Genomic DNA, 23,521 nt, shown 5'->3' with positions numbered 1-23,521 from the left:
GCAGGCAAAACTGACATGGATCACCAGGAAATACTCACCTTCAGAAACAGCTAGATGTAAAACAAAAGATCTCACAAATCATCATTCTCATCCATTTGTACAGTATTTAAACACACCAAACATGCAGTGCACAAGAGGCTTTACAGAAGTACAAAGGGGCAGATGGTCACGGAGTAACAAAGGAGTGCAAAGAGAATGAATATTTTAAAACCGCAACCAGATCAAAACAGCAGACAAATTTAAATGCACACAGCACAACTTGCTATTCCAGGAAGTAACACTTTCATACAGAAAGGGTGTAGTAGGCATTCAGATTCCACTTCCAAAATCTGTATGCAAAGCCATGCTTTTCAAGTAACTTGACATAATTTTTGCATTTTTGAAGTTTGATTGGTTTAGTAACATTTAACTTTCTTGGTAGATTTATCATAAACCAAGTGTCATGCTGTGGTTTGAATAAGCAAAACAAAAAAGCTAATAACCCTTAAATAAAAAAATTTAAAAATGAGTGTGTTATATATTCAAAGTTTGGCTTGGAATGAAAAATATTAGCTTTCTACTAAGGAATACAAACACATCTACAGGATTTTACTATTACATCATTTTTACCCACAAAATTTAGACAGATGTGTCTAAACAGAAAACACTTGAAAAATATTTATTATACACCATGACATTTAGTGATCAAAATAAATCAGTGTAACAGTATTCCACACTGGCCCTTGCGAAAGTTTCAAACAAGTATGCCAGGACAATTTTTCACTTATGTGCCAAACACCAGTTTGGTATAACAGGTATCTTTTAGGAATGCTCCCTTTTCCTTTTTCCTTCCACTCTCAATGTCAATCATTGGTGATACTTATATATCACGTCTCAGCTCACTAGTGTCATTCTCTTCAGCATAGAAAACAAAAAACTGAACTGTTAGGAAGGCTCTTTCACATATTTAGGGCAAACATGGATTCAAACAATTCACCAAGCATCCTGAGCACTCAGGTGACACTGCAGTTAGGTGACACTATGGCAGAAAATAAATTTAGGAATAAATGAATTTATGAATTCAAGTAGAGTTCACATCACACTTGACACTGACATTTCTGGACATGGCTGGAAATCAAAGGCAAGCCAGCAAGGTCTCTGAAGAGCATTAAAGATCTATGGATCAAACACCTAGAAATCAGTAGTGATTTCTTGTCTACATAACAGAACCCAAGGACAAGGGGACACCTATTCCCCTGTATTGTAACAGCAGCTAAAGAACAGCTCCGTATTCCAACAAATATCATTATGTATCATAATGATGCAAACCTTATAAAGTATTTTAAATGTATTAAATAAAATGTAAAGTTTATCTGTGAGGGTCTCTCTAAATTTTCAAAGCTTCAGTAGAAGAAATTAAGGTGCAACAAAATACCAAATCTGGCATTACTTTCCCCACAACTTATTTTTAAATACATAAAAATCTGAAACTAATAACAATTCCAGTCATACAAGGGAAAATGGGGAATATTTAGTTAACTGCTACCACAGGACACTTGCACACAACAGGACAAAAACTAATTGCTGCTTATGACCTTAAGGACCAGGGAAAGGAACTGCAAAAATCTAATCCTTTGACTTCAGCGGGAAGTCCAGTCACACAGCAACGTCCAGTAACAGTACCAAAAGCAGAAATAAATTACACCCCAACTACTCTCATTTACCTGTCATTCTCTTTCTTATTTTGTTTGTCCAGTGTGGTTATGACATGAAAGCTAGGCCCTTAGTTTTGCAACAATTTAGACATTTGTCCCTGAATAAAACAAAGCCAATATGACTGTATAAATCAGACTTTACATGGTAGGTCTTAGAAGTAAGAGATGAAACCTAAAAATCAGCAATCTGTTTTTAGCACTCTTTGCTTTTAAACATCTGCTTTGTAAAGTGATTCTCACAGTAAGGTAAAACCATGCTTTCCCTAAGTTTCCTGTGTGCAACAGTAATCTATCACAGACAAACGACTTATGATTTTAAAAAACACATTGTAAAAACACTCATCAGATAAAAATGATCTTGTAACATAACTATCGTATCAGCACCTGCAAATTTTGTTTGATTGTCTGATTTCCAGGAATATAATAATGCATTATCATTTCTTTCAAATGTAACATACAACATGGCACAGCTGGGAACTGGGCTGTGCACACCATCAGCAGTCTGATGACACCAGCTATGGTGTCAGGCTGCTTTCTACGCAAAGGAAGTTTTTCTGTTGGCTAACAAAGAAGGCACAGCTTGCCTAAGATTAGCAGAATATCATTTGTTGTATAACTAAAAGCTAATATATACAATTATAGTAATTTTCTTTTAGTATTCAAATGCTAGCAGGATCTTTTATTTATTTATCAGAAAATACCTTTACCATAAACTGAAGTTTCCCAAGCTCAGGGGTGTTAGAAACTAGGAAATGGCAAAGGAAAGGGAGTTTTAACCTCGGTAAGGAGGCTTTGTAAGAAGAAAACCTTGCAAACTGTTGCCATAAACTACAGTTTTAAACCACATTACAAGCTACAACTGACACCACTTTAGTTCTTGTCTGGAGTCTGGAGTACATAAACCAACAAAAAGCTGTGACAACCTGACACTGACAAGTATATTAAATTAATACTTGGTTATTGATAAATGTATCAGTTTGTTGGTGCAGGTTGCCACAGCAGTACACAGCTCAACAATACAAGAAACACTAAACACTGTGTCAAGGTAACCTAGTCATACAATTTTTGTAAGACAGATCTCGAAGCACTCGTCAGAAATATTCTGCAACATGACTGGTAAACACAAACAGCACATCAATTATTTTATGGTTATTTGAACAAAAGCAAAATTTAGGCTTTCAGAAAAGGACACTTGTCTATCACTATAGGGGAGAATATTTGTACAGGAGCAACACCCATCTCTGTGTGCAAAATAAAGTATCTCCCTGCTGGGATATTATAGAATAAGGAGATCAGTGCCTTGTTTAATTAATATTTTTGGCAAGCATGGTGAACATAATGTCAGACAGATACAGGCACTAGAATCACACAGTTCAATCAAAAGAGCAAACACTGTTAGGATGACATAAGAATCTCAAGTGCATGCAAAAAAGCCATTGCTGAGAAGCTTGAGTAAATGCAGAGGCCATCTTACAAGTAGCAGCAGCATACACAACGGTAACTCAACTGCTTACCCACTAAGTACACCAAGAACCAGGTTAAGTACGAAAAATGAGCCAAGGATGATAAGACTAACAAAATAGATCCATGGCCATTCACATCCTATTGCATCATTTACCTGTAAAATGTAAGGAAATAAGTTATGATTCAGTCATTCATTAAACAGCAGAGTCCTTTTTGCAGCTGCCAGATCACGTAGGTTTCTACACTGAAAGTTTATGGCTCATTCAGTTCTTAAAAAAAAAAAAAAATCAATGAAAATTTGTTTAATTTCTTTACTTACTGAAATTATGTTGTAGATGTGATGCCTTAGATGATGAATTCAAATAACATTTAAATAAGCGCAGGAGAATTATTAGTCCTTTTTATAATTTTGCCACAACTATAGACACGAAGAATACATACCAGTATGTTTAACCTTTGATTTTGGTATTTGTATGTTATTTATATGATAGCTACAGAAAACTGTTTCTGTTATAATTAGAGGAAGAAAGAGAGCTTTATTAAAAGATACCATCACAATTGAATTCTCACCTGTATAAGTTAACCTGTGTGTTCATGGCAACTGAATTCAGGACTCTGCTTTCATGATGAAAAAGGTGTATGCTTACCCGCTCAATACACCAAGAACAAGATTTAGTACGAAAAATGACCCAAAGATGACGAGACTGACAAAATACACCCATGGCAATTCAAATCCCATAGCATCATTCATCTGCAAGAAATAAGATGATCTTATAGAGAAGATCACTACAGCAATAGCAATGAAGAGTCAGAGAAAAAGATAATTTAATCATTCAGGTGTGATAGCATTGTATGCATTCCTTCAGTACTCAAAGAACAACAATACAAGAAAGGAGGCACTGGCCATATTCACTTTGTATTTCTAATACCTACTGTAAAACAGAATACTGAGTGAATCTAGTATTCAGATAAAAAAAATATTACCAAATATAAATGAAGCACTGCAACAGGTCTGTTCTTTAATACCTAGAACGTAACTAGATTTCAGATCACGCTAATTAAAATGGTGCTTAGAAAGTATATTGAAATATTAGGATTTTTAGTTTATATATTCTAGCTACATGAATGATCCTTTGAGAAAAGAAACAGTAATATGTATCCCAACAGTACAAGCAATATTATTTTTTCTGTAACATGGAATTTTTTTTCTTTTTTCCTGAAATAATACAGTTGGATGCAGTCAGACATTTTAAATTAATTCAAAAAGAAATAAATGAGAATGAATTTGTGTAAAAACATGAGCCCAATTTTAGGAAAATTAAAAACTGAAGTAGTTTTTTAGAAAGATAGTGAAAACATTGAAATATTCCAGAAACACTTCTGAACAAAAATTATATCAAGATCAAGCTGAAATTAAGTTTAAAAAGGTGTTTGGTTTTCTTTTTCTTTTTCTTTTTTTTTTTTAAGTGAGGTGGAAGTAACTGAGCTTTAAATACACTCATACAAGCTTTTCTATAAAGACCTTTTCCATTGCCCATTCTTAGCCAGTTCATTTTATCTATCAGAAGATGGACTTAAACATACCCATGGAAATCTAAAAAGGCCTATTCAGAAAAACAGATATTTTAAAGCAGAGGGAAATTGTTTTTGTGTGTAGCATTCAGGTGCAAAAAGACATTTTGATAAGTCACAAAAGTAATTCTGACTTGGAACTTCTTGGAAACATCTCTTGTGGGAGAGGAATTATTCTGGCTTCTTTGTTTATACTGACAAGTTTGCATCACGTTCTTCTTCAAAGGCTTTTTAGCCATGAAAATTCCGCAGACAATGTAATTGCATAAGCATTCAAAACGGGATATGGTACTGTAGAACAATTCTTGAGCAAACCTTTTTTACTCTCTGTGAATGCTCTTGGGTTTCTTGTACCTGAAATTTGCAATTGGGCTTTGAGCTCTACTGATAGTCAAGTTTGACTCCTGTCCTTAACATCTCTGCTGGAATAGACATATTAAACACGGGAACAAATGTTTTTCAAACTGTACTACTTACATTATTTTTTCCCCTTATAAGCACACGCATTAAGTCTTTGCAGGCTAAGGCCCATAGGCATTTTTCTTCAATGGTGATCTGTAATAATGCCACTTTACATTAACTAAAATAAACAAATTTCCTAAGCAACCAAAGAAGATTATTTTACACAACTCCTTCATGCATCCTTTAAAATAATCTCTATGTATCTTTTAAAATGCTTTAGCAATTTAACAGAGGTAATGAAAAATAACTTGAAATTATTTAGACTTGCTAGGAAAAAAAAACCTGAAAAATACATATTTGATTTGGATTTCTTCCTTTTTATTTCAATAAAACTATATTTTGGAGAAATTAAAAAGGAGAAGGGTTATAGCCATTCAGAAAGGCTGGGATCATAACCTTCAATTTTAAAAGATTCAAAGCTTCCATAGTCCAATTCTGCAACAGCATATTCACACAGAAAATAAAGTCTTTCATAATGGTGCCATTATACTGACCTACTTACTCTCCTGGGCAATACTTTAAGCAATACTAAGTATGTCAGGTGCCTACGCAAAGAAGATAATTGTGGTGTTTTGGTTTTTATCATCTATGCACATTCCCTCAAAACAAGTCCCCTGCATTTGAGAAGTCTTAACAACGAAGAGTTAACACCCAGACTGAATTTCTGCTTTGTCCCAGTGTATGGTACCTTTGCGTCTTCTTTCAATTGTAGGCATCTGGCCTTAAGGTTTAGGAATGAAATCCACTGAATGTTTGGGGGTTTTTTTAAATGCATATTCATAATTATTTTATTGCTTTAGAACTGAACTTGCTTCACAGAAGTGATTCAAATGAGGCAAAGTTTTTCTAACAATAGCTGATAAGAACAAACATTTTGATTAAATTTCAGATACATATGAACACATTTTGCATCTAACTGAACTATACCATTTTTCTATTTTTAACGATAGCATTTTCCTGCTATAAATCTTTTTGAAAAACCTGATAGATTAATATTTTCAATTTTACTCTGAGAAAAGCTCTGGGAATCCCTGCAATACACTTTTTTCTCACAAAGAGAACATACTCAAGAAGCCAGACACTGTGCTAACTCAGTAACCCAGGAGCAAAGCTGGAATTTCCAAGCTCTGTCAAAAAGGCTCTGTCAGCATAGATAACCATAGCTAACCAGTGCTAGAGGAAATGCTTCGGTTTGGGCAGATGCTGAACTAATTCAAAAGCGTTCCTAACTCAGAAACCCTTAATCTAGTAGAACACCTGGGCACTAATCTAAGATGGAATTTCTAAAAGCCACAGCCTGAAACTGCATCTACTCAAGAATTTTATCACTTAATTCTAGAGATAATTAAACTCTGTTCAAGTAATGCAGTGTAATTTCTATTCACAAAGTAATATTTCTGATTGCAATAATACCAGAAATGAAAGTATAAAAGAAGTCCTTTCCTTTGGAAAACTTCAATGCTCATTTCATGCATGTCAAGTGGCATTTTCCATAACTTCCAATTAAAGATTAAAGGAGTCAATTTGCCTTCTGATTAAAAAGTGAGGCAAAGCTTGGTTAATATATGGGCACAGGAAAATCTCCATCCTCAGAAACAAGGTGTTTTCAGTTGAAACTATTAATGCTGACTTCTCACCCAAAGTGCAGAACAAGGAGTTGTGAAGACACAAACTCCAGGTGCATTGGAATTTGCAAATAAGAAATATAAACAATAAAAACCCCTGAATTATATTAAAGAAACAGCAGGAAATCTAGGCAATTCTGCATCTCAAATCCTCTGCAAAAAGTCTTGCAAGGCTCCCACCCTCTGTGGCTCAGGGATGCACTATACCAAAGGAGATGTCATATTTAATGGCTATCAGGGCACTTGTTCGATTTCTTTTTAAGCCCATTAAGCCCTTAGCATCCATAATACCTTCTGCAAAGACACCTCCAAGTACCATCCTCCTTGCCCGTCTTTGTGCCTTTTTCCAGATCTAGTCTTACTGTTTGGATTTCAGTTCTAACTAGTTTGTCCATCACATCAATCAGAGGAAAGATGAGATGATGGATGACACGATGGACAAAATATTTTTCATATCACTTAATTCTGTTTCACCATAACGGCATATGTGTTCTACTCAGGTAAGTGTTTAAAAATGCTTATTCTCCAGAGATGCCACTTTTGGCTATGCTCTGTCATTCTCACTCCTTTCATACAGATGTTAAATTAGATTTGTACTTTTAAACAGCTTTGAAAAGAACTGAACTCTGAAGTTCTTCCTAGTCCTTTCATGAATGATGCAATAACCAACAGCTCAAAAAGTCCTTGTGAAATGTCCCATTTGCTGATGCTACCAGATCTGGAGACAAGTTACTCTATGCATGTTAAATTCGTGGAGAATAATTAATTTTTGTTGTATATTTGTCTCTCTATATTTACACATATGTTTGTGATTATACATCTGGAAAGTCTTGAAGAATTATCTTGAGCTGACAGGTCAAACTCGGTACCCTCTGCAACTGCCTCATCTGGGATTTGCAGAGAATTATCCTGTTAGCTGTGCTGCAGTTGGAGTCAACTATCGTTACAATGCAGTGTAGATGATCAGAGACCAAGACTCTGAAGTGAAACAGGGAAGAAGCCAAATTTACAGCAGACATAACCATTAGCATTACACAGCAGCAGATGGCACAATCCAATCTAAAACATCAATTAGGATCACTAAAATGTCTCATTTATCCCTGTCTGTGGTAATTGTGAGTATATCCCCACATGCAATTGAATGCAGATCAAGGTCTTACTTTCCTGTACACCTGGTACTGTGTTACTGAAAATTGCTGCAAGCTCTTTGTATGTATCATTTAATAAAAGCTCTAACTCGTGATAATGATAAAGCAATGCAGTAACACCTCTAATTCTGCATTTGTACTATTACAGATATAATATACTGATGCATAAAACTATTTTGAATTATTTTCCACAATGTCTCAAACTCAATTTCTTAAGTTTCTTAGTTTCCTCAGGGTTCAATTTTACCTTCCTCCTCTTATTCCAGACACATAACCAGTGGGTTTATTTATTGTTACCTATAATCTATCTAATCATCTTAAAAATTATTACAACTGACAAACCCAGCCTCTTGACAGGTGTAAAAATCCTTCAGAATCAGTAATTTGTGAAATGGGACTAACCCTGCATTCTCTGAAGCGTACAATGTAGGTTCCAAAACCTCAGATCACAGGCTATTAATTCTACTCATTTTAGAGCATATGAAACAGCTTTCCAAAGCCTTCTAGCTTCAAAGGTTGTGTCCTGGGATATTCTAGGCTGAAGTGGAGTTAACCTAAAGCTGACTTGAAACAGGCTGTGCTTGAAGCATAGCAGCCTCCAGGCTCATTTGTAAAAGCCTGTAATTTTATCTTCAAGCTTCTCTGGGTTCTGGAGTTAGAGCACAGATTTCCCTGACGTTCTTCTGGTTGGCCAGACTCAACTTCATTAAACTGCCAACACCGAAATGAGCTGAGAGGTACACTGGTGGGATGTGAACTCAGACCACTGCTTTGTTAAGCATTTCAGCTCAGCAACAACTGGAAAACCAGAATTTCATGGCTCGGGCACTAAGGTAGGCTAAAGAGAAATATATCCCCCTAGAGAAATTGCTACAGTACATAGAGAGCCTCATAATTACTTAATCACCTCTAAATTTGGCCCATCTTCTGTATGTAAACCATGCTATCAAGTTGCATATAGGACATATATAAGTAACCATCTCAAGTTAAACCTCAACTTGTAAGACTTACTTCAGTTTTATTAATTTGATTTGATCTATCTGAACAGACCTCAGTTTCTACCTTCTGCTATTTTTATCCATTGTTAGACAACAAAGTGTATCATTTAGGTAGTCATATAAAGCATTTATTCTTCAAAACTGATTGCTTATAACCTATTTTTTCCAATATTGATTAGAAACAAGTTTAGATGCAGGTCTTCGCATTTTGTTTTGGTTTGTTATTTTCTTCATTCTGATACTTTATTTTGCATCTAATGCTATTTTAGCTAACTACTGCTGGTGGCATTTCATTAATCAGCTTACTGTGTTTAGCCAGGGGAAAAAAATAATGAAATGTGACTGCTCAGAAATTATTTTCTCTATTTCAGGTAGCTATCTCAGGTGGAATCTGCAGAGCAGATGGACATTACCATAACAAAATGAAGAGCACTGCCTCTATAAAGCAGTAACTCAGAGAAGATTTTCTATTGGATTGTGAGAGGACTCCACCAGGTCCAACAAACTCCATACTACAGGTATAATAAAATTGAAGTGCTTGATTCCTTAATTGCTTGCAGCTCCTTAATTTAGGATTAACTATTTTTTAGTGCTCCTACCTATTTATCTACATTGCCCAAACCAATTTCACATAAGAAATTTATAAAACCTACATACGGATTTGTTTATTAAATCTAAGGGCTCAAAAAAACTATTGAAATGAATTAACTGATGTGATGAACAGTGTGTTTATTTTTAAATATCTAGCTACAATGTATTAAAATGCATAGAGTAATAGCATCCACTTTAGTGATATGTACCTTTTGTCTTTTCGTATCTGCTACACCACCTGTATGTGCCTTACAATATTATATCATAATTGGATGTATTTAATATTTTCCATATGCTGGATAAAAAAAAAAAATGCAAGCCTAATAGCATGTACTATTCAGACTGATGTGAAATTGTTACCTTAGTTTATATAGAAACAGTGAGCAAAACCCCAATACTCAAGGCAGATCTCAGGGTATTTACTAAACCGTTATCCTGGGACACTGGAGTTGCTTTAAAAGGATTTGTTCTCTTCTTGTGGCAAAGTTTTTGGAAGAGACTCTAGCTAGTTAACTAGTGGAGGACTACCTAAAGTCTAGCCTACTTCTAATTCAGTTTCTATCCATTCTATCTAAAAACTTTCTGGGAGAAATAGTATGTACTTTTGAGTATTTGCAATGATCTATGACAAGAAATTAGTTCCACACCTTGACTGCAGTACAGGTCAGCAATCAGCTAAGACTAAGATACCAGGTATCTTGTAAAAGTAAATCAAGTTCTGTTCACAGGAAAGATATTTCCCTGTGAGGTAGTTTAAAATCCTCCTCAGGTGGGTTCTCTGTGTTAAGATGCTCATTTGAAAAAAAATATATTATATGCTCATCACTTTCAATGCTAATTCAACTTTTTAATATGTATATTAATATATATGTATAATATAAATTAATATATGTATTATATATGTATACAAAGCTTGGTAGCTCTGTTTGCATGTCTAAATTTGATCATTCCATTTCTCTCTAAGGTTTCTAATTTACTGGCAATTTAAGTCTTATCTCTTTGCAACCTAAAATACATTGATTCAGAGCTTTTTATATCTAGAGGATACAAAAAAATTAGTCCAAATCATTAGCTAAACAGTGAGGGGGTTAAGCCAGATTTTAACATGAAATTTGATTCAAGTCATTAACACGTAAATTCAAAAACATCCTGCCTGCAATTCCTGGCTCTTAAGTGTGATTTATGCAGTATATTAATACCATAATCCAAAATTTCTATCACTCTCCAGCTGGATATCATGTGTTAACTTTCTGGCTATGTAGTCATCAAAGGCTGGGTGCACTGTGCATCCAGCACATCAATGCCTCTGGGGATAAGCTGCCTTGTTTCACTGAAGAGTCTCCCTCAGATGACCTGTGAGTGGTGTTGAGGGATGCTAAGAGAACAGCATTAAGCTATCCTTCGTACAAAACAGACAAAGGCAGAAATAAATTTTTTCCAAGATTTTTCTAGCATATTCCCCCATGATTTTTAACACTGATTAATATTTGCAGCTGATGTACAAAAGGAAAAAACCTGTCAAGCATCCTTTGACTTCTCTCAGACTGTAATCTGAAATTCATTGCTGACAGGTACTGTTTGGATGCAATAACATGCCTTTCATTTCTGCAGCTTTAACAGGACTAGTATGACTTAAATCACCCAAAGTAGCTGTTTCCCACTGGCTTATTAAATCATTCAATGTTCTCTAGTATTATTGCTTATTTGACTGTTGGTTATATTTTTTGAAAGATATTTTTTAGAGATTCCTGCTCAGCACTCTGATGACAGTTTTGATGGTCCTTCTAAGATACTTTGCAACTTTTTGTTTATGGACTAATAACACATTTTGTGCCTGAGCCAAGGGGTTTTCTTGTGAGATATATTTTCAAAATATTTGCATATGTTTAGGAAAAATCTTTGGCTGCACATCAGCTGGTTTCAAGTATATTATATCCCCTTATAATACTTCTGAGTAGTCTGTCTTTTAAGATTCTTGAACTAGGAGCATTCTAAAAAGTGACATGATCAGAAGATTGGCTGAGTTCCTGATCATCTGATTAAGATTCTGAAAAAAACCAAGACTGCTCCGTTTTATAATTGTAATTATTTTCCTTTCTACAGGGAAGCCTACTTGGGAGTTATAAGAACTCTTTCAAGTTCTCATCCAGTTAGAAAAACAAACATATGATTTTCTACCTTTGGGGTTATGCCCAATAAAGCTGTCTTGTACTACTGGAAAGCTAGTGAGGAAGCCACAGCTCTTCTACTTGGTTATGGAAATACATTCAAAGAAATACTGATACAGTCTTTCCTATCTTGATATGTTACTTCCAGTAACATTAATGCAATGGCCATGTAGACATTTGCGTACTGGACACATGTAGAAGCGCAGTGCAGCCTAAACAGACTGTTACAGAAATTACTGATTTTCTTCAAAAGTTGTAAAATCTTCAAGGAGTATATTGGGGCATATAAAGCTTAATTTCTAAAGCAAGAAACAGATTTCTACGTGCAGGCTTTTGTTATAAAAGCAGAGGAATTATGAAGTATTTCTTTGATGATAACATATCAAACAGCAGTAAAAGACACAGTTTTAACAAGTTGACATATTAGTAAAGGGTATGTTAAAAAAACAAACACCTTAAGCCTTACGCAAGTTTTAGATATATTTTAGATTGCTTAAACATTTCAGATAATGAATTATGTATTTTAAACATGAATCTTTGAAAGGATATCTTGTTAACGTATCAGTAGGTATATTTATAGGGAAAACCATATAAGACACCAGCATCAGCAATTTCAGCTCAAGCACACCAATCTCAAAAATCTCCAAGATCAATCTGAATAGTGCTAGATAGGTGTCAGAGAACTGAGCTGTTAGTATTTGAGCTAGTAATGCAATGTCTGTCCATAAAATTGACTTAGTAAAATTCAGTATCCACTAATACAGTTGTTCCACCATTGAATCAACTGTTCTGGCAACCCATCACACAGTAGATTGTTTCACAGGGGCCCATCTCTCACTCAGGTTACAGTAGTGTCAGCACTGATTATTCAAGTGTAGTAACTCAAGATAACTTCACTATGGTGAAAACAAGAATAATTAAACATGATAATTTTGGTACTCACGGGAAAATTGGGGGTTTTACTGGCAAGTACCGCTGCTCATTATGTGTTCTTAAGTATCAAGTGAAACAGCTAAAAATAAAAAGCAATTTACAAAATACGTGTTTTCCATTAATAGACTGTAATTCTAGATGTCTGAAAGACATGGAAAAAATCTAGAGCCAGATATGCAAATGCAGACTCAGATTTTGTAATGATAGAGTGCTTGCTAGCAGAAACTGAAAATGAGACAAAGAATACTATACTCTCAGCTTTAGAATATGAGCCAGAGCATTAAAAACTTGGGCACAGAGAGGCTGCCACTTTGCCAATAACAAGGACTGCACTGGGATCCAAAACTAATAGCATAAGCCTTCAGCTCAGGCTAGAGAGCAAACAGAAAGGAGCGTGATGGGGAATAAACACAGTCCTGATATAAATGGATAAGATGTACAAATGTGCAGCCACAAACATTTTACACCCTTTGGGAACACATGTGCTGCACTGGCTGGTGAAAACAAGGACACTAGCCCTTAACCTCTACAATGAAGTCTAGCATTTGGCACTAAGTCGCAATTGTTGTGGATGAAACACGTACTACAAGCTATCCAGTGAGTTACACTTAAGTTAGTGACAGAAAAGTAGTCAGATGAAGACACTAAGAAATAAGAGGACAAATGGGATTCAGATGCAAACTGGTGAGCAGCAGGACAGCGTGTGAGTCACCAGGATCTGAAGGGTGCTTAGCAGCAGTAGGGTCAAGCCCCCAATCTATAATGTAAGAGAAAAATCATTATTGATGCTTGGAGAATTTTTAAGCCAAGTTTACTGTTGTTAACCAGGTGATAACGAGCTGAGCTAGTGCGTGTTATTGGAAGCTGTCATTTTCAGCTGTCATTCTTACTAACAGAATGCCACATAACATTGCACATATTTCACCCACTCAAATTACACTTGCTAGCGAGACAAGCCTACATGGATAATTTTACCGTTTGCACAGTGACCAAATGGAAATCAGAATTTTGTGCAGTTTCTAATATTTGTGGGTTTAGTTGTATTTGTTTTTATTTTGTATAAAGCTCATTCAGACTGCACATCATCAACAGATTTCTAAGTATAAAGCAAAACATAAAACCCATGTACCTCTAGCTAAAATGGTTTCCTTAGATTCCGTGGACATTTTTGTTACAATCTGCTATACCCCTGATGTTTTCACAATTTGCAATTAAACAAAATCTTTCCAAATTTTAGCTAGCAAGAGCTAAAGCTTCCTCAGCTGAATTCAGGGGTAGGATTAAAACAGAAATTGTCATTTCTCTTGTCCTCAGCAAGTAATTTCACCTTGACAATGGGCAATTTGTTGGTCTACAGACAGAAAGAATCCAGGTCTATAACTTAATTATATAAATGTCAGTTAAGACAGATTTCAAAGCCACTTTAATATCTGAGTTTGATTACGTTTCACTAGGTCAATAAATATTTACTTCTCTAATAATCCCAGTATCATTTGTAATAAAATGAAAACTGACATCTGTGTACTTGTAAATATCTTCTACATCAGGAACTCATTACAGAGAAATAAATAACTTGTGTGTTCAGTTTTTAATTTTTAATTTCCTTATGCCTTGCCTTTTGTCTGATTCATGGCAATATTCAGCATCCTATTTTAATGGTCTTATTTTTTGTGCTGTCAATGGAGACTCTACAAAGTTTTAAGATGTATCAGATCAAATAGATCACTAATTCTTAGGGAAAAAAAATGTTTAACACTGAGACACTCAGCTTAAATTGTTTCTGTATCTTTTATAACAATCATATTCTAAATACAGTAACTGCCCAAAGTTTTTACATCAATTTTCTTTGAAAAAAATGGTGAGAGTTTGAGAAATTATCAGGTACTGAAATGTGGGCATACTTTTGCCTTGAAAGATGTTAAATGTGTATTTTTTTTCCAGAGAATCATGACAAAGCTTCCCTTTTCTTTCAGGGGGGATAAAAACAACTGTCATCATCACTACGACAAATAATTTAAAGCACATGCTAATTCTACTTTCACATAGTCTCTTTGAGAAAATGAGGAGGAGTTGGAGAGCAAAACCCGAAGGGTCGACAAACCTACACTATGAGAAACAATACGTTAACCTATATTTAGCTATGCATTGTTAGACTCTTTAGTATTGAAGGTTTGCATTTTCATAACCAGTTGTGTATCTCTGATAACAGACAGTGGAAGCACAGGTTCATGTTTTGCCCAACTTTGTCTTTCAATCCTAAAAGAATGTCAGTTTACCATCTTAATTATCTGTAACAGTGACATTACCTTAAAAACATCTCTATATTCTGGTATCACAGATTTTATCTGAGACTACACTCTGCTGTTATATTTTTTTAGCAACAGCATATTTCACCTTGATTTGCAACAAAGGACCGCATGAATTTAAGTGTTCATTCACTGGGTAATGCTACATCCTTAATTGCATTGAACACTCCACAACAGATGTGCTACTAGTAAATAGTCCCACCTGGCCAAATTCAAAATATGAGCTGCTGTGAGCAACACAACCTACAGTATACTTCCAGTAAGATACATCTTGAGACAGCTCATCCATTTTTAACAGCTTGTTAATAGTGATCCTGAATAGTAATCAGTTTTTTTATTTCAAAAATATTTTCCAGGATTTGAAGGGTTAGAATTGTATTTGTTATTAGGTCCTAATTGCTGCAAAGACTTACTGCTGAGTACCAAGTAGTACAGAATATTCTCATTGATTTTCAGCATCTATGGTAGGTAGGTTTTGTCACAGACATCTTGAATGACCTTGGACAAACCACTCACATCAAATATTTAGGTGCTTAAAGACTGACAAAAGAACATAATGTCCTTATAGTGGAATGGGGTTAGGCTGAGAAATGTCTACCTGTGTATTTAGGTGACCCTAGGCCTTTAAGAAATCTGTGTGTTCTTTTTCCTCCATTCCCATTTACGAAATCAGAACTAAATCTATCTTCAGTTTCCCAGGCTCTGTCCAGTTGTCTATGTTGTAAGATTGTGGAGGTTCCATACTTAATGCTAGAATAGTATTTAAAGGTGGGGATTTACACAGGTTTTTTTATGACTTCTACGGAGACAATGACAAGGTCATAGGCCTTGTGATTTGTTGTTTCTGAATGGTTAACAAATGGTTTGCAGTCCCCATGGCAAAGAATGACTGTTGAAATCTTGCTTTGTTCTAATTTATGTTAATATTGCAGAAAATACTACAAAAAGAGAGCTCTTAAGCTTAAACAGAAAAGACATACTTCAAAACCACAGGCTTGCATGAAAAAAATGCTAGTCCGAACGACATAAATGTAATATTACATTTATCCAAATGGAATAGGAAAAAAACTCCTCAAATAAGCAATGAATACATTTCTTTCTAAAATGTCTTTTTAGCCTGGGGAGTCCAGTAAGCTGCTGTGACTGGAAGAAGTATGCAGCTGAATCCATCTCCTGCAAAACTCACCAAGATTTCCCACTGACAGTACTGCAAAACAGAGCTTATTTCTCACATGAATATTGAATCTTTTGTAAAAGTAAAAAAAGCTCAGTGATTTATTAACTTACCCAGTACAACACATCAGTCCATCCTTCCATGGTTATACACTGGAACACAGTCAACATCGCAAATGCAAAATTATCAAAGTTGGTTATGCCTCCATTTGGTCCAACCCATCCACCCTTACATTCAGTGCCATTCATGACACACTGACGTCCATTCCCTGAGAATGCACAAGGTGCTGGATCTTCTTCAACTAGTATATCTGCAAATTAACCAAAAACATCAGAACTTTCAGTTCTCAAAATTTTGTGAGTTAATTCTTTGCATGAAGAAATATCAATGCTGTTGGAAGGTAAATCCAGAGATCACCCTGAGAAATGCTGAGAAAGGCAACTTATGGGAGCTTCAGAGCTTTTAATGTCTCTCACATCTGTGCCTTACAGCCTTCAAACAGGCTAATCACAACTGAATGTATAAGAGATTTTGATCAACTAAGCAGTGGAAAGAAGCATGTCATAACACAACTCATCTTTTTAGAATCTCCGCGCGCTAATTTTTTTTTTCCTCTTCATTGCTGTTTCTTTGCTTCATATTAACATATGGCCACCAAAGAAACAGGTCTGGACTTATTCTTACATATAGCCTACTTCATTACTTAGCTGATAGAAGTGTACCCTTAGCCATCAGACACTCCCTCATGATGTTTCACTCCCTCAGAATTCTCCCATAACAAGCTCTCATTTCACCATTTGACCTGGATGGAGAAACACTGTTTTCTTTCATTACTCATTTCAGAACTGTGCTTCCTACCACACTCCCACAATCTTGAAGGAGAGACGGTGACAGACTGTGAACTCAGGAAAGTCTATCTTCCCTGGAACAGGACTAGCTAGCTCTTCAGCAGTCAGAGATTAGAAAAAAAATTATCGAGTTGTCCCTTGTGGACAGTGACCCTTACAATTTTCACTATCAACATTTCAGTGACAACACTTCAGAAATGAAAATTTATTCAGAGCATGTTCTTACCAAACATGCAAACTAGGTTTTTTTTTTTATTTTAATCCACTCTTCCTAAAATTATGAACCACAGTGAAAACTGGTTACAACAGTTTCAGTGGTTTGGCCCCTGTTCTACTTCAAACGGAAACCCCACGAACTTGAAAGAAAACAGAATGAATCCCTTCAGTCAACAGTTTCATGACTTACCTGAATCAACAAGAAAACAAGATTTGTGCATTTTTCCAATAAAAAGTTCCAATCCTATAATAGCATAGATTATGATTACAAACAATACCAAAAGGGCAATATGGAGGAGGGGGACCATGGCTTTTATAATGGAGTTCAGGACAACTTGTAAACCTAAAAGAAAAAAGAAAACACAGGATATGAACCAGTCTTCTATATCTCGCCTTACTAAATTTTCTATAATGACACACTACTAGAAATTCATGATACAGGCATGCAGACTGAATCAGTTTTTAAAAAATTTCTACTGTGCAGAGCCAAAAGATGTTCCAGTAAAACACTTCATAAGAATCTAAAACTTTGTGTCAAAGTCTAGTTATTTCCTCTGTTAATAAAGGTTATGCCATAGAAGTCACTGTTTGAAATGTGTCACAAGAATTTCTGGGGTTTTAGGAAGGGCATGTAGTCAGTGTGTGCCTGTTGGTCACTTGATATGACCTTTAAAAAGTTCTGTGCTACCACCACAACTTTGTGGCAAGTCCTGAGAAAATGTACGCTCATCCAATTGCAGAACTGTATTTTTTGTCTGGAGAGAGACTATATCTACCTGGGAAAACATACTTTCACTCTGAACAAACTTTTCCATCATTTATCCCTCACATCACTTTCAGAATGACTTAATTTTTCTTTCCTTTTCTGCTTAATTAAATATTTAGCCAAATTTTGGTCTTACCAAAAGATGTAAATCCCAGGCTAATGAAGCTGTCACAGTACCAATAAGAACAAAATAGGTCTCTTATTTTAATAGACTTCCTTTCTGACATGTCATGAGACTGCTTCTTTCTTCACTGAAGTCCTTTTGCTAAATATATACCATCACAATCATTTCCATGTAACAGACTATGATATAAACACAGCATTAGGGTTCTTCTTTTGAGTGTGTTTGAAAGAGCTGAATTGTAAGCCATGAATCTCTTATTCAGCCCAAATAGTTTCAGTAATTAATAATTATTAAAAGAAAACAAGAAAGATTATCAGAAAATTCAATTGCTTTCTTTAAATAATACTGTTCTACTTTTTAAATTTCCTAATTTATCTGTTAGCTCTACTGAGACAAACAGAAGGCATTCATGTGCATTGGAGGGGGCAGGAAATATGAAATGTGTAATGTGCTTTGGCATACACTTACCAACATATAAACTATTTTAGGACCACCTACACTTTCAGATCTGCAGGGTTTTGGAATAAATAAAAAAAAGCTGAGTTTTTTTTCTTGTATTTGCATTTTAACGTGTAATTTTATTTTATATAAAGCTTCTAAAAATGAAGTGTATTGCCCTGTCTGCTTATTGAACTGTGTAAGAAGATCATACACTGAATGATTTCACAATCCTTTGTTCAACTTGAAATAGGGTATCATTCATCTCAAAACTCACTTTATATACATAACCAGATAGCAAAAAAATCAACCTTATATTGTCTCGTTTCTATTAGTGTCTGGAACAAGAAAGTTAAATCATCAGATCAGTTACACTATTCATTCCAATGGAATTAAATAGAAAAGAGCTTACTGGGCACTCCTGATACAAGCCGGAGAGGTCGCAATACACGAAAGGCTCTTAGGGCTTTGACATCAAAGCCACCAGGTTTGCCACCTGAGTGGCTGCCACCTTCTGTTTCTTTGGTTAATTGTTCCAATATTACACTAAATAATCTAGAAAATGAGATGAAGGGTAAGGTCATCACCATCCATTTACCATGCAATCTAAGGTATTAGGAAATTACTTGAACTGCAGATAATTCTGAAAAGCTGTTCAGCTGTCAAAACAAGAGGTATATTTACACATTAAATCACATCAAGTAGAGTTATGAAGTGCAAGAATTTCTAATTCCTCCAGAGTTATGATCACACAGTATGCAATAAACCAGCACTCTGCTTGTGCACAGAATTTGCTATTTTTAAATGAGCAAAGCTACTTTGCCACTTCTTTGTTCAAGTGTTTTAGCTATAAGGTTTGGAGAGTTAGCCTTCTCTTTAGAACAAGAAATAGGAAATCACAAGAAACCACCTGCTTTCATTTTGGTGGAATAGATGCACTCCAAGTGACACTGCAGTTCAATATCCCAAATACAGTTAGCAGAAACTGAATATATGAAAAAGAGAGTCCAACATTTAATAACGCCAAAAAGATTTTTTTCTTAAACACACTATCTTCAAGGATAAAAATATTCCCAGATGAGTAATTTATTAGGTTGTATTTTTTTTCACTGCAGAAACAAGCCAGTCATTCATTAGAATAGTTCAGAAGACAAAGAGTTGTATTTTTCTTTCCCACTACCAGCAGCAACCTGAAATGATGCAAGTTGTTGAAGTGCAAAGCAATCTTACGTTTATTTTAGTTTGGGCCTGCATTTCGGATGCATTGCTTTCTAGACCGTGGTTAGACCATGCAAACCATATTATTCTTTGCACAGAGTCTGTAGAGTTCAGTAGTTGCAAAACTGAACTTCTGAAGGATTAACAAGTCAATAGAGTCTTGTAATCCTGAAAAGTGTTTCACACTTGTAAAGGGCTCCTGAAATGTGCAGCGTTTTGTTTTTGTCAATAGAAGTTTTCACAACTCTGGTTCACAACTTTATCACACTGGATAGTTGCCAGAAATAATGTAATATTTAATAGGTTGCCCAAACTAGTCTATTGAAGACTCTCTCTTCCCCCAACAAGCAATTGACCTGTATCAGTCAATACCCACCCCTCTTCTGCTTCATTCCCCTCCAGAGTGAAACCCAGCCGCGTAGGCTACAGATCTTAGAATGAACAGCAGCAGCCTACATACTGCTATAACCATAGAAATCCAGACATTTAATATTTCAGGTCCTGATTCAGCCCTATAACTTAATAGAAGCATAATTCTAAGAACATGAGCCAGCTCAATGATTTCAGAGTGACTATTCACGCTCTGAAGACAGAAATGATTAAACATACTTCTGAATCAAGTCCCAAATTAAGAGAAGCTGTTTTCAGCCTGTCACTCCATACATCATGCAGAAAATTAAATGGCTACAGGTACAGGATGACGCTATGAAAACTTTCTCTACCAGGACCTTATTCTTTCACAGAAATCAGTGGAAATTATGTGGCATAGCATGCAGGCAGGTAGTAGACTGCTCTGAAAGTAACTCATACTCTGACTGGTTTCAGAGAGAAGTGACAAAGAGAGAAGAAAACAGAACATTCACAGCTACGTCTACAGCCCTGTCATTTTATGCCTATCCTATAAAGCCATTTAGGTATAAAGCCATTGATCTCCTTTATTACTTTTAAAACTGACATTTATTCTCCTATATAGTTTACTGAAGTTTAAACATCAAATTTGATGCTGAGGAAAGAAGTCTTCACATATACTTCCCTTTTGCTAGGAGAGATTTCTTTTGGTATATTTCAGATTTATGCATTTGAACTGCTACAGTTTCCGCTGAGAAAGCACATGAAGCAAATTTCATCTAATGCATTCAATATAGGACATCATGGCAGCTCTTTCAAAGCTATTAAAATACTAATGAAATTTTACAATGAAACTAGTCAAATTAAATCACATCCAGAAGTGATTCCATATCCACCCTGGGTTATTATATGAAAAATCAATTTTTCACTGGGCTTTTAAATATTAAATAAATGGACCCATGTTTGCTTATAAAAATATTGCCCACAGATTGCAAGAACAAAAATATAGCTCACAGTTTTGTCAGTGCCTGACATGTAATAAAGGGTCTACCTTGTCTTCCAGGTAGATTGATGACAACCTACACAATAGCTTATACTCCAAAACTGGTTTTGAGCTAGGATTTAAATCTTAGTGTGATATTTTAGGTATTTGATAAGATGTAGTCCTTTTTTCTTCATATCTTCCTTGGATTCAGTGTGAGCATTAGACCTAACTAGACTTATCCTCCTATGAGTGTTTTATGAGCTAATGGAAAATTTTTTAGTTATCATGTATTTAGGACACAGCCAAAGACAGAGGTCATGTTAATTAGACTGCTCAAGGGTTATTGTACCTCCGTGGTCACTTGACAAGAGAGAAGAGGTCTATTCAAGTGACTTCCTGGCAAGAGAATACAGCTCTTATGTGTGACAGTCTCCACACCTGCCCACCAAGCTTCCCCTTCAGGCACAGAGGCCAATCTGTTGAGAATAACCTGACCTGATGAAGGATCTATTTATATACAAATTTTAGTCCTGGACCAAAACTGCCTGAATGCCAAGGAACTGGCCCAAATACAAACTTCTCAGTAACATTTACTATCTCAGAATCAAATAGTTATAAATTGGGTAACCACACATTCATAGTACTTGCTGAAATTTAATAATGGTTTACCACGAATTCTTTTACTTTGCATCTTTTTCTTTCCCCTCAATGTAATGATGTAGGTTAAGAGCAGCACACACTCTAATTTCTGGGCCTTTTCCAATACAGGCAATTTGGACTTGAAAATGAAATTAGAATTGGACACTGCATGTCAAGGTCTTCTTTGCAAGCCAGCCACAACATAAAGTTAAATGTGGATCATGTTCTCCATCTGCTACATCAACAAATGTTTTTAGTAAATTAAATTTGCAGTACTAGAAATTCCTTTTTTTTTAAATATAATCTCCTCCATATTTAGGGAATTGGGGAATATATGACTCAAGATTAATTCCCTAGATAACTGAAGGTAGGATCTTCTAATGAACTATCACAACCATTGGCACAAAGTTGCTGACAGAAAAGCCAGATGGGTTATTTATCATAAGCATAATGTGAATGGGGGACATTCCATTTTCTACTCTTCTGTAACCTGCAAAAGGCCTAAGCAGTTGCTCTTCTGACAGTAGAACAAACTCTCCATGGTTTCCTGGTAAAGCAAGGTGCGCAGGGTAAAAAAAAGGCACTTTTAGCATACGTTCTCCTCTAGGCAAGCCAAATTTTTATATATATATATATATATGTGTGTGTATATATATATGTGTGTGTATATATATATGTATATATATCAGGTCCCATATGTATGTGTGTGTGTGGGACCTGAAGTGCAGCACCCCAAACAAAAGTACTTAAGTGTCCAACTTTCCTCAGCTTTTAGAACAGTCAAGGAATCAGTTAACTTTGTCTCCCCTGACCGCTCTCCTCCACTTTGAAACAGGTGGGTTCTCCCAGAGGTCTTTGTAGAATAGATGAACTCCATATCACCACAGTATAGGGATAAATGAATAAATGACTAACAATGTATGGACCTAAACAAATTAACCTTCATCACACAGAAAGACATCAGGAGTTCACCTTGGAAAAAATCAGATGGAAAAGATTCTGCAAGACAACAACCAAGGAAAATTTTTAGCAAAACTCAGAATTCCCTGTGAACTTTTATTATGAAGCTGATTGTGCATGCCAACACAGATAGCATTGAAAATTTTTTAGGGCTTTGCTTTGAATTTTTCACTCATATCAGCTCATTCTTTTACTCCAAAGGAACAGAAATGAAGCATAGGCCATTACTCACAGCCAAACAGACCTATATCTACCTCACTGCAAAGAAGATTTTAAATATTTGTACAATGAAATATAAGTTACTTACCCTACTACTACTATTACAAAATCCAATAAATTCCATCCATTTCTAACATACGCATTGGGGTGTAATAATAATCCATATGCTATAATCTTCAAAAATGTTTCAACTGTAAAAATTATCAGGAAGGCATATTCTACTTTTTCCTGTAAAAGAGAAAAAAAGCACAATGAGAGACAACATAATTTAACAGCTCTTTTACTAGTCAAAATTTGCACTAAGTGGGTAAGTTGTATTGACCAGCACTAAGGAGATACAATACTTCATGGCAGTTTATTTTACAGGTTTTCATTGCATAATACTTAACAATAGCTGTATTGACAGTGTTGTAATTACGTAAGATTTTCCTGTTTTCACATTCTGAGAAAAAGGCTCTGTTTCTGCAAATATGGAAGTATATTGTACTTTTGCTTAAGCAAATAGTCCCATCCAGGCCAATAGGATCCTTTGAAGTCATTGAAACCAGAAAATGCTGTACAAGAGGTCCCTGGAAACATCTTTAAAAGGCATGCTGAAGTATACTTATTTTCACTACTCATTATG

At 35.4% G+C, this 23,521-nt stretch overlaps 1 protein-coding gene across 1 annotated transcript in view; it reads right to left on the bottom strand.

The window, feature by feature from the left end:
* The window catches only part of CACNA1D (calcium channel, voltage-dependent, L type, alpha 1D subunit), a gene marked incomplete at both ends in the record, with an annotated part of 98,580 nt that extends 75,456 nt beyond the window's left edge, over window positions 1–23,124 (bottom strand). Inside the window, 5 exons of the mRNA XM_010084543.1 lie at window positions 3,209–3,312; window positions 16,249–16,445; window positions 17,390–17,542; window positions 18,940–19,082; window positions 22,985–23,124. Of these exons, the coding sequence (XP_010082845.1) occupies window positions 3,209–3,312; window positions 16,249–16,445; window positions 17,390–17,542; window positions 18,940–19,082; window positions 22,985–23,124 (737 nt within the window). The remainder of the gene's footprint in view (window positions 1–3,208; window positions 3,313–16,248; window positions 16,446–17,389; window positions 17,543–18,939; window positions 19,083–22,984) is intronic.
* Window positions 23,125–23,521: the final 397 nt, after the last annotated feature.

Source organism: Pterocles gutturalis, unplaced genomic scaffold (assembly GCF_000699245.1).
Source record: "Pterocles gutturalis isolate BGI_N339 unplaced genomic scaffold, ASM69924v1 scaffold1280, whole genome shotgun sequence".
NCBI classification, from domain to species: domain Eukaryota; kingdom Metazoa; phylum Chordata; class Aves; order Pterocliformes; family Pteroclidae; genus Pterocles; species Pterocles gutturalis.
Note: the sequence above shows the minus strand (reverse complement) of the source record. Positions and strands in the feature narration are given on the sequence as shown.